Here is a 15779-nt window from a genome sequence, read left to right as displayed (position 1 = left end):
GGTAGCGTCGCCGCTATGGCAGATATGGTCATGGAATTTTCACCATCGTATTTCTGGATGAATTTGGTGCATTTTGGTGTAAAGTTTGTCACATTTTACGCGATAACTTCCGGGGCAGAGCGCCCGGAAGCCGGCGGGGTCGCGTTCGCGCCCCGGGTGGTCGAAAATGCCGTCTGACAGTTGGGGCCGGAAATGTGATCTAACCTGTCGGCGACTTCTCCTTGACCCTGAGACGCTCATTAAACCGTGATTAAACCAAGTGCCCCAGCTTTATTTGGCCGTCAGATTCGAATTCAGGGCCAAAAATTACCGCCGGAAAGTCAAACTTCAAGAGGTCACCAGAGGTCACTGACCTGAACTAGACCTGACCTGACCTTGACCCTACATAGGTCAATGGAGGGTATGTCAGTGCCATGTCAGTCACTTTTGACCCAAACAATGCCAAAGTGTAACCGATATCATCGAAAAACTACGATTTCGTGCAAAATCGGCCTGACCTTGTTACCTTTGTGACGTCATAGCTCTGTTACCTGACCTGAACCGGTCATTTTTTCGCCAAAAGTTGCGCAAAGGATGGTCCATAAGGTAGCCGGAAAGCTGGCGGTACTACGTGCCGCCTTTTTTCGCTATTCGTGAAAAACCTCAGGAGGGTGCGGCCCTTTCAACGGGCGACAATTAAAATAAATATCACATAGTGCACCAATCTTCCTTTTCATCTTTTGCACAACCGTTTTAGGAATCCTCAATGCAAAAGATGTCGAAGCCGGAACCGTAGTCGGTCGGAGTGAACAGTTTTATTAGTAGTCGGAGTCATTCAAAATTTGTCGAAGCCCTGGGTGCTGATTAAACTCTCGCTGTCAATGAATTAGAGTTGACTAATTCATTGTTAGAGGAAATGACTGCAATAGAGGAATGACTGCATGCTAGTAGCACCTACGTCTAAAACGAAGCTTAACAGTTTTTTTCAAATAATAAAACAAGACATGCCAGGAGTGTCAGCTATATATTTCTTCAAGTGAAGTCCTGGGGTATGTCGGATAAAAGGTTGAGTGATCAAGTCTATTCTCACTGTCACTGCACATAATCCAGCGATGCTATATACAAGTGCTGCTGATCATAGCACTCCTAGCTCGCACTAATAGTTGAGACGTTTCAAGTCCCCTGAATATCACATCACGAAAGAAAAAAATCAGGCATCAGCCTCTTGTCACTGAGTCACATTTGTACTAATATACATCTTGCACACTAATCACATGTAGGTAACATAAGTAAAATTTATAAACAAAACACTGTTCTTTAACATTAGATGACAAACAAACAGAACGGTTTAGTAGGTGTGACCGCCCGCTGCCTCGGAGCACTGCTCCAGCCGCTGCCTCATCGAGGCCACCAGGCTCCGGAAGTAGCCGGGGCGGCGGCGGAGCTCCTCTCATTTCGCCAAGACGGCGGCCCAGAGCTCGTCCTGGTTGAGCTGCCGGGCCGGCTGGCGCAGCTCCTCCTCCAGCTCATGAACCACTAGAGACCACACATTTTCGATAGGGTTCAGGTCTGGGCTTATTGAGGGCCAGGGGATGGCACGAACCTGCGAACAAAACCATGTTTGTTACTCACTGTAACGTGATATAGGTTGACACATCGGTCATGACTATGAAGCTGTATGGTGCAACGAATAACACCTGTTGGAAAGTGTTTGATCATTACTGAGCAATTTTGTAAGGCATCTTAAGAACTTTTTAAATAATTGTTTAAGTTATCTCGATAAGTTTATAACAGGCGGGGACGAGGCGACCAGGGGCAAAGCGGCCTCCCGCACATAGCCGTAGGCCTCGCCTCCTCTAATTGGGATGCATTGCTGTTGGGGTGAAAATGAATAAACAGATAAATAAATAAACAGCATCTCAAGATTTTTTTTTAAATAATGCCATCAGGTCACCGGTCACCTAGCTAAATCATACCACAACTTAAAGCCGCCCCACACTGGACCTCGCATGCGGGTTGCGAGTTTGCAGGTTTTGAGTTTGCGGGCATAATACTAACTCATAGAGTAATTAGACCGTACCCTCATGGTCACTTCATGAATGCTGTGAAGCCGGTACACCTTCAGAAAACTACATATAGTCGCAATAGCAGCATGAACGAACCAAAATTCGACTCCAACGAAAAACCCGCAAACCTCGTAGAGCTTGCAGACCTCGCAGCGAGGAAAATCGAAAGTTGACTCAAAATCAACTTTTGGAATGCGATGCAAGGTAGCTCGGAAGCTAAAAACATGCAGACTCGCTTGTTAGATAGTAGTGTGAATCGCTCAGCTAGATTGCATTATTTGATTTTGAAGAAACCCGAAAACCCAAAAACTCGCAACCCGCATGCGAGGTCCAGTGTGGGGCACCCTTTAGAGTTAGCAGCCATGATAGGTTTATGATGCCACTTACTGAGTCTGCGTGGTTTTCGAACCACTGCTTGACTGCCCTCGCTGTGTGGATAGGGGCGTTGTCTTGCATTAGAGTCCAGGGTCGCTCCTCGTCGGGGCGCATTTCCTCCACGGAGGGCAAAAACGCCTGCCGGAGTAGTGAAGACATATTTAACAACAATGAAAAATGCACATGTTCACAAGGGTATACAGTCAACTCAACCAGTGACAACTTAACCAACGTGGTTTGTGACAATAGAGCCAATGCGTTCAGCACACTGGTTGAGTTGTCACTGGTTGTCACTGGTTGTCACTGGTTGAGTTGTCACTGGTTGAGTTGTCACTGGTTGAGTTGTCACTGGTTGAGTTGTCACTGGTTGAGTTGTCACTGGTTGAGTTGTCACTGGTTGAGTTGTCAATGGTTGAGTTGTCAATGGTTGAGTTGTCACGGGTTCAGTTGTCACTGGTTCAGATGTCACTGGTTGAGTTGTCACTGATTGAAATGTCACTGGTTGAGTAGTTGTCACTGGTTTGACCTGCTTGAAATGCCACTGGTGGAATTGACATGGAACCGTTTGCAAGAGTGCGGGGAAGACGGCGTGCTGGGCAAAAACGATATCTACCTGGATATGACTTGTGCAATCGGACGTTTACTGGCATTTGACCTGTTACACAAAGACCATAAAACGTTTATCTTAGGTTTTGTCTCTTAGACACCCAGAGGGCAGGAAACCGCCAACCATTGTTCAGTTGGTTCGATTTTTTATGTGCTCTGATTTTGTCTCGCAAACTTTACAAGCATTCAACATGAACATAAAATGTTTGAGCTGTGGCTCTGGCGACATTAAGCGAGATAAAAAATTACTCGCTATTATTATCAATCCTATCTTGAAGTAAATAGTTTGACACTTTTCTAATTTGAAAATGTTTGAAAAAGGCCTGCGGTCGAAATAAATATTACATTCTGTCAAGTAAAGTATATATTTGTACAGCATTAGTTTTGGTAATTATCGAGGAAAAAAGGTCATGTTTTTACATCTAACTTACTATTCCAACAGAATCCGTCTGTCTGTGAGTGTGTGAGTGTGTGTGTCCGCACATCGTGTAGTGGGTTAAATTTGTTACGGCTACAGGGCAGACGGTTTGTCGTAGGAGATTGAAATTTGCACACCTTATAGGTGAAAGAGCGGGTCAACGCCTTTTCTAGGTTTTGACTCGCTGGGGTCCACGGTTGGCACGTGACGCGCGCCGGAAGAACGCCAATGAAATTTTGATCGGTTCGTAGATCTTCATTGAGAGCCGGGGTCGACAAACTTTGTGAACTAAATGCATGCCGATCGGCGGCGGGTGCCTCGCATTGGCGGATGGGCAAGTTTTAATTTGAATAAAAAGTGGCGAGAGAATGTGTTGATTTTCGTTCAATGGGAAGATTTTGTGATAGAAGTATAAAAACGCACCGCGTTTGCCGCAATGCGTCACATTGGTCACAAGGCGCCATTTTTGCCGCAGCTCGCACAGTTTTGTCAAATATGGCCCGAGAAGGGTACAATTTGGTGCAAGGGTGCATGCTCAAACGAAAGGTACAGATGCGCCGCATTTGCCGCAATGCGCCACATTTGCCACAAAGCGCCATTTCCGACAAAATCGAGTAAGGGTAATGGAATGGTACGAACAGGGGCAGGGCTGGGAACACTTTAAGTCTGATATTTTAGTACTGATTGGATCCAATTATTCTGTGACCTGACATGACCCAGCGGTGTTGGTAGGGGTAGGGGTAGGGGTAGTGGTAGGGGTAGTGTAGTGGTAGGGGTAGGGGTAGGGGTAGTGGTAGGAGTAGTAGTAGGGGTAGTGGTAGGGGTAGTGGTAGGGGTAGTGGTAGGGGTAGTGTAGTGGTAGAGGTAGGGGTAGGGGTAGTGGTAGGTAGGAGTAGTAGTAGGGGTAGGGGTAGTAGTAGGGGTAGTAGTAGGGGTAGTGGTAGGGGTAGTGGTAGGGGTAGTGGTAGGGGTAGTGGTAGGGGTAGTGGTAGTGGCAGATGTAGTGGTAGGGGTAGGGGTAGGGGTAGTAGTAGGGGTAGGGGTAGTAGTAGGGATAGTGGTAGGAGTAGTGGTAGGGGTAGTGTAGTGGTAGGGGTAGGGGTAGTGGTAGGAGTAGTAGTAGGGGTAGGGGTAGTAGTAGGGGTAGTAGTAGGGGTAGTGGTAGGGGTAGTGGTAGGGGTAGTGGTAGGGGTAGTGGTAGTGGCAGATGTAGTGGTAGGGGCAGGGGTAGGGGTAGTAGTAGGGGTAGTGGTAGGAGTAGTGGTAGGGGTAGTGGTAGAGGTAGGGGTAGTGGTAGGGGTAGTGGTAGGGGTAGGGGTAGTGGTGGAGGCAAAAGTAGAACAGTGGCCCGGGCTGATCCCACCGGACGAGAGGTGGCCTATGTGACCTGGCCTGACCCAAAGTGACCGGGGCTGACCCCTTTGGCCCGTCTTGACCCCCTATCAGCCAAATTTCATCCCACTAAGCCCCCAGAACAGCTCTTTTATAATTCTCTTTACATTTCCGTCCAATATCTATGCTTCTAGCCAACACATCGATTTGAAACGAACACCATTCGAAAGCAAATTGGCTGGTGCCGCAATCTTTTCCTACCACGCAGCAAAGCAAGTGGCGCAGCCGCTTGTCTAACTTACTATTCCAACAGAATCCGTCTGTCTGTGAGTGTGTGAGTGTGTGTGTCCGCCACGCCGTGTAGTGGGTTCAATTTGTTACGGCTACAGGGCAGACGGTACGGGGTAGGAGGTTGAAATTTGCACACCTTATAGGTGAAAGAGCGGGTCAACGCCTTTTCTAGGTTTTGACTCGCTGGGGTCCACGGTTGGCACGTGACGCGCGCCGGAAGAACGCCAATGAAATTTTGATCGGTTCGTAGATCTTCATTGAGAGCCGGGGTCGACAAACTTTGTGAACTAAATGCATGCCGATCGGCGGCGGGTGCCTCGCATTGGCGGATGGGCAAGTTTTAATTTGAATAAAAAGTGGCGAGAGAATGTGTTGATTTTCGTTCAATGGGAAGATTTTGTGATAGAAGTATAAAAACGCACCGCGTTTGCCGCAATGCGTCACATTGGTCACAAGGCGCCATTTTTGCCGCAGCTCGCACAGTTTTGTCAAATATGGCCCGAGAAGGGTACAATTTGGTGCAAGGGTGCATGCTCAAACGAAAGGTACAGATGCGCCGCATTTGCCGCAATGCGCCACATTTGCCACAAAGCGCCATTTCCGACAAAATCGAGTAAGGGTAATGGAATGGTACGAACAGGGGCAGGGCTGGGAACACTTTAAGTCTGATATTTTAGTACTGATTGGATCCAATTATTCTGTGACCTGACATGACCCAGCGGTGTTGGTAGGGGTAGGGGTAGGGGTAGTGGTAGGGGTAGTGTAGTGGTAGGGGTAGGGGTAGGGGTAGTGGTAGGAGTAGTAGTAGGGGTAGTGGTAGTAGTGGTAGGGGTAGTGGTAGGGGTAGTGTAGTGGTAGAGGTAGGGGTAGGGGTAGTGGTAGGTAGGAGTAGTAGTAGGGGTAGGGGTAGTAGTAGGGGTAGTAGTAGGGGTAGTGGTAGGGGTAGTGGTAGGGGTAGTGGTAGGGGTAGTGGTAGTGGCAGATGTAGTGGTAGGGGCAGGGGTAGGGGTAGTAGTAGGGGTAGGGGTAGTAGTAGGGGTAGTGGTAGGAGTAGTGGTAGGAGTAGTGTAGTGGTAGGGGTAGGGGTAGTGGTAGGAGTAGTAGTAGGGGTAGTGGTAGGGGTAGTGGTAGTGGCAGATGTAGTGGTAGGGGCAGGGGTAGGGGTAGTAGTAGGGGTAGTGGTAGGAGTAGTGGTAGGGGTAGTGGTAGAGGTAGGGGTAGTGGTAGGGGTAGTGGTAGGGGTAGGGGTAGTGGTGGAGGCAAAAGTAGAACAGTGGCCCGGGCTGATCCCACCGGACGAGAGGTGGCCTATGTGACCTGGCCTGACCCAAAGTGACCGGGGCTGACCCCTTTGGCCCGTCTTGACCCCCTATCAGCCAAATTTCATCCAACTAAGCCCCCAGAACAGCTCTTTTATAATTCTCTTTACATTTCCGTCCAATATCTATGCTTCTAGCCAACACATCGATTTGAAACGAACACCATTCGAAAGCAAATTGGCTGGTGCCGCAATCTTTTCCTACCACGCAGCAAAGCAAGTGGCGCAGCCGCCCATCTAACTTACTAAAGCAACAGAATCCGTCTGTCTGTGAGTGTGTGTGTGTGTCCGCCACGCCGTGTAGTGGGTTCAATTTGTTACGGCTTCAGGGCAGACGGTACGACGTAGGGGGTTGAAATTTGCACACCTTCTAGGTGACAGAGCGGGTCAGCGCCTTTTCTAGGTTCCGACTCGCTGGGGTGCACGGTTGGCATGTGGCGCGCGCTGGAAGAACGCCAATGAAATTTTGATCGGTTCGTAGATCTTCATTGAGAGCCGGGGTCGACAAACTTTGTGGACGGCGGCATGCCGATCGGCGGCGGGTGCCTCGCATTGGCGGATGGGCAAGTTTTAATTTGAATAAAAAGTGGCGAGAGAATGTGTTGATTGTTGCTAAATGGGTGCAGTTTTTGATAGGTATTTACAAATGCACCGCGTTTGCCGCAATGCGTCACATTTGTCCCAAGGCTCCATCTTCGTCGCAAATCGCACAGTTTTGTCAAATATAGTCCGATATGGGTGCAATTTGGTGCCAAGATGCATGCTCAATCGCCGGGTGAAAATGCGCCGCGTTTGTCGCAATGCGCCACATATGCCACAAAGCGCCATTTCCGACAAATACGATTAAGCGTAATGGAATGGCACGAATAGGGGCAGGGCTGGGAACACTTTAAGTCTGATATTTTAGTACTGATTGGATCCAATTATTCTGTGACCTGACATGACCCGGCGGTGTTGGTAGGGGTAGTTGTACGGGTAGTGGTAGGGGTAGGGGTAGGGGTAGTGGTAGGGGTAGTGGTAGTGGTAGTGGTAGGGGTAGTGGTAGTGGTAGGGGTAGTGGTAGTAGTAGTGGTAGGGGTAGTAGTAGGGGTAGAAGTAGGCGTAGTGGTAGGGGTAGTAGTAGGGGTAGGGGTAGGGGTAGATGTAGTGGTAGGGGTAGGGGTGGGGGTAGTGGTAGGGGTAGTGGTAGGGGTAGTGGTAGGGGTAGTGGTAGGGGTAGGGGTAGTGGTGGAGGCAAAAGCAGAACAGTGGCCCGGGCTGATCCCAGAGGACGAGAGGTGACCTATGTGACCTGGCCTGACCCAAAGTGACCGGGGCTGACCCCTTTGACCCGTCTTGACCCCATATCACCCAAATTTCATCCAACAACGCCCTCAGTTCAGGGTGTTGCCAACAGTTCTTTTTAAATTCTCTTCACATTTCCGTCCATATCTATGCTTCTAGACGACACATCGACATGAATCAAACACCATTCGAAAGCAAATTGGCTGGTGCCGCAATTTTTTCTACCACGCAGCAAAGCAAGTGGCGCAGCCGCTTGTCTATATTACTATTTGAGGAGGGTGCGTCTGTCCGTTACCGAGGTCCCGACTTGGTGGTGCTTTGCGTGGACTGCAGGCCAGACCGTTGCACCTAGCCCGGTGAAATTTGCACAACTCATAGATCAAGGATGCGCGACGTGCCTTTGAGGGGTCTCAGCTCGATCGGGTCGATAGGGAGCGCGTGGTGCGTGCTCAAAAAGTGCAAATTCGCGTCATAGACTTTACATGTATAAATCGGCGTGCGAAATCGGGCGAAAATGGCTAATTTTGGCCGACACGGGTCCAGTTCCCGTGCAATATCTTGGTGACCAGGGATCCGACCGGCACGGGGAAAACAGCATCGTGTACAGAATTGAACGGGCTATTGAATGGTGTGCAATGCAGAGGATAGCACGCGCCACGTGCACCGGAGAGGGCACTTTTATTTGAAAAATTGCGGTTTTTGAGGGATTTTGGAATTAATTTTATTTTTAGGTGACCGTTAAATGGAGCGAGTTGAATCAACGCCTATTTGCAAGAGAAAGGTACCGCCTCTCATATAAAAATTATGAAAAGCTGATTGATCCAAATCAAGGTGGTGCAAATCACAGGAGAAAATGGTGTTTGTCAATTTTGTGCCACTTTATTAATCACACGGGGTTTGCTGCATAACCTGATACCTTTGGCAATTGAATATGGTACCATTGGATAGAGCATTCAATTCTGTCCAATATTCACTCTTCATTTTTGCATAATTAGCAACAGTATCCTTAAAAATGTAAATGTTCCAAACCATTACATTGTCATTTTTAGCGAAATTCATCGATGGCCCTCAAAAGACTTCACGCCAGTTTTCGAATCATTCTAAAGTAGAACGCATGATAATACGACACGGGCACCTCGATGCGATGTATCTTTTTGTTTTCTTACAAAATGCTTGGCCGTCAAAAAGCAATCGAACGAAATGGATATTTACCAACCAAATCGACACAGACCAACCCACGGGTCAAAAAATCCCCCCTTAGCGTTGCGGAGCACGCGGGTAACCCTAGTTTTCTACTATTTAGGTATAAACATGTTCCTCGTACAAGCACTAACCTCAGTAAATAGTTTGACACGTTTAATCAATTAGACATGCTCTTTAATCGACATATTATCATTATATGCTGTCCCGATTAGTCATTATGGCCCGATATTATCATTATGCTGGCCCGATTAATCATCTGATACTACACTCTCGTCTTGACCTAGAAATGCAGAGACAACAGCAACAAATACCTAATAAAAGAAAAGTACGAACCTCCACCATGTGCCTGTCTTCCTCCTCCGTCGTCTTCCGTTTTCTTCCACACTTATCATAGCGCGCTTTCAAACCCCTTTCCCCTTCCTGCTCATAACGGTGTTTCCACCGTCTGGCAGTAGTTAGAGCTACACCGAGAATCTCTGCCGCCTGCTTGACAGAGTGACCTTGATCGAAAAGCAAGATGAGCCTGCCCTTGTCAAGATCACTGAGGTGTGCCATCACGCTCACGTTGACGTCTAGCCGCACACACTCCACGCGGGCTGCGGCCGCCTACTGCGGCTCTCCTTCCCCGGCTTTCCGCCCCACTCGGAACAGAAACAGCCAGGTCATGTCATTCCGTGACCCTCAAAGGATACTGTGTCGCATCACACTAATCGGTACACTCTCTGACACACCAGGCCTGCCCCGCCGTGGCCCAGCCTCGGTCCCGGTATGAGCGCGGATTCTGCGCTCAATAGTACATATATTAAGGGGTCATCCTGCTGTGTTGGCTCCTCGGATTATTTGTAGATGAAGATTTACGACCAGTGGCGTAGCCAGAGATCAGCGAAAGGGGGGGCCATGGTGCTCGAGGGGGCGACTTTTTCCCTTGAGAGGGGCGCCATTGTCAGCTAGTGACAGGGGTGTCAGGCTAAAATGTAACGTCATGTTCATGCATGATTTACTATAGGTGTTGCAAAATACATAAGAACCAGCTTTCGCTGATTTTCATAAAGTCCAATTAATGCAATTTGCAGCCTGGTGTTTTTTTTTATCAAAAAACCTTGATCTAGATGAATTTTTAGCATGATATAGGAAACGAGCTCAGGCTACGGACATTTTATTCTCAAAATACGCATCCATGCGAATTCGAAACGGTAAAATAACTATACGTTGATCGATAGGCAGAATCTTTATTCTTTGCAAAAAAAAAGAAAAGAAAAATATACGGGCTCACTCACTGATCCGAAGTGACCTGTGGGCTGCAGCCTGTGGTCGACCGGGGTTGCCGTGTTTAGAATATCAGAGCGCACGTATGTAGGATACACGCTGCGACTTATTGCCTAAATTGGAATCAAGGAAAGATTTGAACAATTAAGACCATGAGATCCACCATGAGATCCCAACTCATTGTCATACCAGCAGCGACTGCAGTCAGAGGCGACCGAACGCTGACATACGTTCTTGATTTTTTCTCCACACATCCCCTTTACAATTCGATGTCTAGTGCGTGCAGCCCCTACTTCTGGACATGCATGACTGCCTCCAGTAACTGACTGCCACGCCTCCAGAGGGAAACAACTCCAAAAATAACAGTTTTTATTAAAATCGTTTTCTGCAATAGCTTTTGACTCAAGACAGTGACGACATTATTTTGCCAGCATCGTATTCCTCTCGTCGAAACGCGTCGAATGAACTATACGTTGACCTTGAAACGTCATTTTGAAAATTTGACCTCAGGTCAAGATCATGACCTTGATGGACAGGGTCATGCTGCATATCACTCGATCCGTATCGTCGAGCTGAACACATCTGACGTGTTTTCACCGCTTTAGCAAGTCTCTATCAAAAGGTATAGCCAAAGAAATGCTGGTGACCGTTCATGACCTGAGATGACCTCAGGGGCACACAGAAGGGTCACAGGTGCATTTTATCGATTCAGTGTGTTATGTTTACCTATGTACCGATGTTTGAGAGGGTTTTGAACCACATTCGTCCAAAAGAGGCGCATTTCAATTTTCTCCAATTGACTTATACCTAATGGAGAAGTCGCAAAATTGACCTGACCTTAGGTCATGGATATCAAAAGTCCGAGATAAACATTTTATACATATTCTTAGTCTTATCAATCTCTGATAGTTTTAAAAGTGATCGTTCCGTCGGTGTGGCGTACGCTGGGGCGGCACCGCCCTGCTAGGCGGGGGCGGCATCACAATAATGGGGGGCAATGCGCTGGGGGCAGCACTTGCATTGAGGGGTGGCATTGTACGGTGAATGGGCGGCGTCGCATTGAGGGGCGGTATCGCAACGAGGGGTGGCACTATCGAGGCTGCCTTATAAGAAACGCTTGGCACATCCTAGCCCAGCTCGGCGCCGCCTGGCTGCTGCATCTTGAAAAGGGTCCTTGGTGTCGATGAGACAGCCCCATTGTAAAATAATTACCTACCTAGCGTCAGTGGTTTCGGCGGGGGGGGGGGGGGCGCTATCGATCTTGAATGGGGCGGGGCGACTCTGAAGTCTCCATTCAGATGGGCGTCAGTGACTACTGGAGGGCGCCAACGAACTCGGATAGGGCGAATGTGATCTTCAGAAGGGCACCGGGTGATCTAGAGGGGTGTAATGCTTAGATGGGGTCACTGCTGCCTTCAGTAGGGCGTCGGACGCTCTGAAGGGGCGCCATTGATCTCGGATGATTCGACTGTTATTTTCAGAGGGGCACCAGTGATTTCAGAGGGGCGCCATTGATTTAGGATGGGGCGACTGAAGTCCCGGTTCAGGTGGGCGCCAGTGGCTGTTGAGGGGCGCCAGCGACCTTGGATTGATGGGGCGACTGTGATCTTTAGAGGGGCGTTGAGGGGCGCCATTGGGCATGGATGGGGCCGCTGTTGCCTTCAGCAGGACGCCGGACAGTCTAGAGGGGCGCCTTGAAATTGGGTGGGGGGACTGTAGTCTCAAGGGGCGTTGTCTCAGATGGGGCGAATAAACTCTAGAAGGGCGCCATTGGTTTCAAAGGGTTGCCATCGATCTTAACCCTCGCACGACCAGGCCATTTCTCATAACACGAACGACCAGGGGGGGGGGTTGTTACGACCCCCCCCCCCTGGCGTTTCGAAACGGAAGGTCGTAGAGCTTAGCGGAAAAAACTAACGGATTGCTCTCAACGAGATCTCGCGATTGGTGGTATATTTTTTGGTCCTAGGTCAACATTTGACCTACTTTTGACCGGTCAAAGGTCAAATTTTCGGAAAAATAGACTTTTTTCAACTTTCGGCGGCGATTGCGGCAAAACGGTGGGAGATATCGACTTGAAACCTTCACTTTCGTGTTCCTTGATCAATTCTCTATCGTTTGGTATGTATTTCGTTTCCCTAGCTCTAAAAATGGCGCGTTGGGAGCGCTGGAAGTCGGCAAGGTCACAGTCGGCGGCAGAAATTCGAAAAATCAAAATTTAAATTTTTGAAATCTGATTGTATTTTTGGATTTGGGAGGTCCATTTGCTCCCTATAGAAGCTAATATTGCTGCATATTCCCATTGAGGTGACAAGAATTAGCAAAATAGTGGTTCGGGCGCTTTTCAAAAATAGTACCGGACGCTGTTCCTCTTGTGACGTCATAGCTCCGTGACCTGACCTGACCCGGTCAAATTTCTTATACCATATGATAGCCAATACTTGCCCCAACATGCATGGGAAGTTTCATCACGATCCATCAACCGATGTCCGTACCACCGGCAGGAAACCTAGGGCGTTGGCACTCAGTTTGTGAAAATCCGGCCGGAGGCTGTACCTCTTATGACGTCATAACTCCGTGACCTGACATGACCCGATCAATTTTTTTTCGGCAAAAGATGCGCAAAGGCTGCCCCAGAGGGTATTGAAAATTTCAGCCCGCTACGACAAGCCGTTTAGCGTGCACTTCGAAAAAACCTCAGGGGGGTTGATACAACCCCCCCTAGGCGTTCTAGGGTTAAGATGGGGCAGCTGTGATCTCCGTTTAGATGGGCGCCGGTGACTTTTGAGGGGCGCCAGCGACCTCGGATGAGGACGACTGTGATCTTCAGAAGCGCACCGGGCGCTCTGGAGGGGCGTCATTGGGCTTGAATGGGGCGACTTTAGTCTCAAGCGGGACGACTTCAGTCTCAAGGGGGGGGGGGGGCGCTAGTGACTCTCTTGAGGGCGCTATTGATCTCGGATAGAGCGACTGTGATCTTGAGAAGAATGCGGGTGCTTTAGAGGGGCGCCAGTGGTTTCAGGGGGCGCCATCGACCTTGGATGGGGCCGAATGGGGCAGCTATGAACTTCAGAGGGGTGCAATTAACCTTAAATGGGGCGACTGTTCCGTTCTGGTGGGTGCCAGCGGCTTTCAGGGGCGCCATCGACCCTGGGGGTTCGGAATACCTATTCTGGTTTCCGGAGGTGCGCCCTTAAACATTGGGGGGCTCAGGTCCTATTTGGGGGTGCCCTGGAGAGCATTGGGGTGTCCAGGCACCCCTAAAGAGATATTGAGTTCGATCCCTGCCTGCACATCGCTTTTTAATTCATGCTCCCTCTGTAAAACGGCATCAGCCTAGTCGGCGCTAAGTGGGGCGCCATCTGGGCGGCTGGGCGGAAAGGGGGGGGCCATGGCCCCCATGGCCCCCCCTGTCTACGCCACTGTTTACGACTCTTTATGCTTTAAGGAGAGTAATTGCGCGATGCGGATGAAACTGAGCTCGATGCTCTTAAGCCTTGTTCTCTGGGTGAAATGTTGTTTGTTCTTTGACTCTTATGAAGTGAAATCGCACAGTAAATGATACGAACTTTGGTGCACAATTTTCTACCATTTCGTCACTGTTATTCTATTTTCACGCTAGGTGCCTATATCAGATGTATGCATAATTGTATACTAAGCTCACCTGGTTAGGTCCACCACCACCACGGTCGTCATCTGCTTGTTCAGAGGTCTGCCCGGCGTCACCCGAGTACAGAGCGTCGACAACGGCGAGGTGAACACCGTGTGCGAAGCAGAGTTGGTGCTCACATGGCAGTGACTTCCCGAATTTCACCATCACCGAAGCTCCGTCGGTTGTGACGCAGGTGACGTGCTTACTGAGTTCAAGGCCAAATTCTGCCAGCTTGCCCTGCAGAAGATCCAGACATTTCTCTGCTGGCATCGATCCGTGACAACGCGCGACACCGAGACCCCACATGTTACCTTCGCAGTGGACAGTCACGCTCATATAGCGACGGTTTTTCAGGGACGTATACTCGTCGATCGTAAGTGAGAACCGTTTGCCATTTGACAATTCTTCGGCCAGCTTCGCCTTCACGTCACACTTCAGGCGAGCACAGTGTTTGAGGACACGCCGGCGGATCGTGTTGTGATGGGTTGGAAGGTTTTTATATCCTTTAGCAGCCAAAAGTCCGCGTAGGTCCGGTGAGGTACAGAAAACTGTAAAAGGTATCCCATCTCTCGCGCACATTCTAGCTAGGATAGCATCCAGGTCGTCGTCCGTTTTGGAAACATAGTAGCAATCTAAGGTCTTCATTCCTTTTAGATGCGGTGCCGTGGTTTTAGCGCTCTCACCTTGACCTTCGCCGGACACGTTTTGCGGCGTCTCTCCGGATCGGGATGGTCCAGCAACACTCATACCACCATGCTTGCTCCTGAGGTGGACGTGAAGTCCTTTGGTGGAACCTCCAGATATTTTCAGTACCTTTTTACAAAGACGACACTTTGCTGTGTGGCCATCTTGACTTCTTAGATAATGTTCCCACACCGCACTGCCTTTAAATTCAGCAAAATCCGACATTTTGGCAAAGTTAGCTATAGCTTATCACAAAGGCACGTAATTAATAATTATTCACTAACGGTAACCATGCCCAGGGCGCCCGGCCAGCCTCATGGATCGTCCAGCCACGGGGCACTGACAGTAACTGAGCCACCAGACGTGCTCCCACAGTCACACAGAGAAGACGGCCGACCTCTTCCCACTCGATGGACTCGAATTCGATAGTCGGCATAGTATGTCATCGTGCAAAATGATCTGTTAAACCGAGTACGCGAGGGACGTCGCGGGGAGCGAGAGATGAGCCGAGAGAGAGCTCGTCTCTCGCCACATTGTGAAGGCTGAGACGGTGTGAAACAATGTCAATTAGGTATATATGTAACCAATACTTGTGCATAACGACTTTGCGCGGCGTAAGTAAGATCTTTGGACATAAAACTGCACTGTAATGCGTTGTTACTCACTTACCTTTTTTTACATACCTACTATCAGCTACACTTTATGAACGATGTTTCTGTACGGATCATATCGGGATCCCGAAATCCCGATGCTTCTAATCCCGAGATTCGGGATTAATACAATCCCGGGATCCCGGGATCCCGATCCCGGGATTATCAGCCCTAGGCGCCACCCTGTCCAACGAGAGGCGACGTCGTAGGGGAGAGTGGGGTAATTTGGCCGCTTTTTTTAGAAAACGATGTAACTAAAAATCGACAACACATTTCTGCATTTTCTCAACGCGGACAGGTGTGGCATACATTTTACTTTCTTGGACAGTAAACTTGAAATGATTAAGTAACTACTGATATTGAAATTGTGGCGGATTACAAAGGTCTGCAAAGCGGCCAAATTGCCCCACTAGCAGGGTTATTTGGCCGGGGGTGTGGGGCAATTTGGCCGGTGTTAGTTTGAGGCCATGATTTTTGTTATAGGCGAGTCAGCTTCACATTCAGCAATGACGCGTGTCCTACGACGCATTTGAAGCATTTTGGAGGTTGACTCACCCGTCACAGGGGTCGAAAATAGTCAAAATAGCGGCTCTAGATGCGATGACAGTTTTTTACGAATAACTTTTGAAGTAATCAAGTTAGGACAAAACAAAAA

General features: G+C 49.0%; 1 protein-coding gene across 1 annotated transcript in view; it reads right to left on the bottom strand.

Moving 5' to 3' along the window:
* Positions 1 to 14866, bottom strand: part of LOC122375011 — a 69872-nt gene extending 55006 nt beyond the window's left edge. The window contains exon 1 of the mRNA XM_043354146.1: positions 13803 to 14866. Within this exon, the coding sequence (XP_043210081.1) occupies positions 13803 to 14699 (897 nt within the window). The 5' untranslated portion in view covers positions 14700 to 14866. The remainder of the gene's footprint in view (positions 1 to 13802) is intronic.
* Positions 14867 to 15779: the final 913 nt, after the last annotated feature.

The sequence above is a fragment of the Amphibalanus amphitrite genome, unplaced genomic scaffold (assembly GCF_019059575.1).
Source record: "Amphibalanus amphitrite isolate SeventyFive unplaced genomic scaffold, NRLGWU_Aamphi_draft 001757F_arrow, whole genome shotgun sequence".
NCBI classification, from domain to species: domain Eukaryota; kingdom Metazoa; phylum Arthropoda; class Thecostraca; order Balanomorpha; family Balanidae; genus Amphibalanus; species Amphibalanus amphitrite.
Note: the sequence above shows the minus strand (reverse complement) of the source record. Positions and strands in the feature narration are given on the sequence as shown.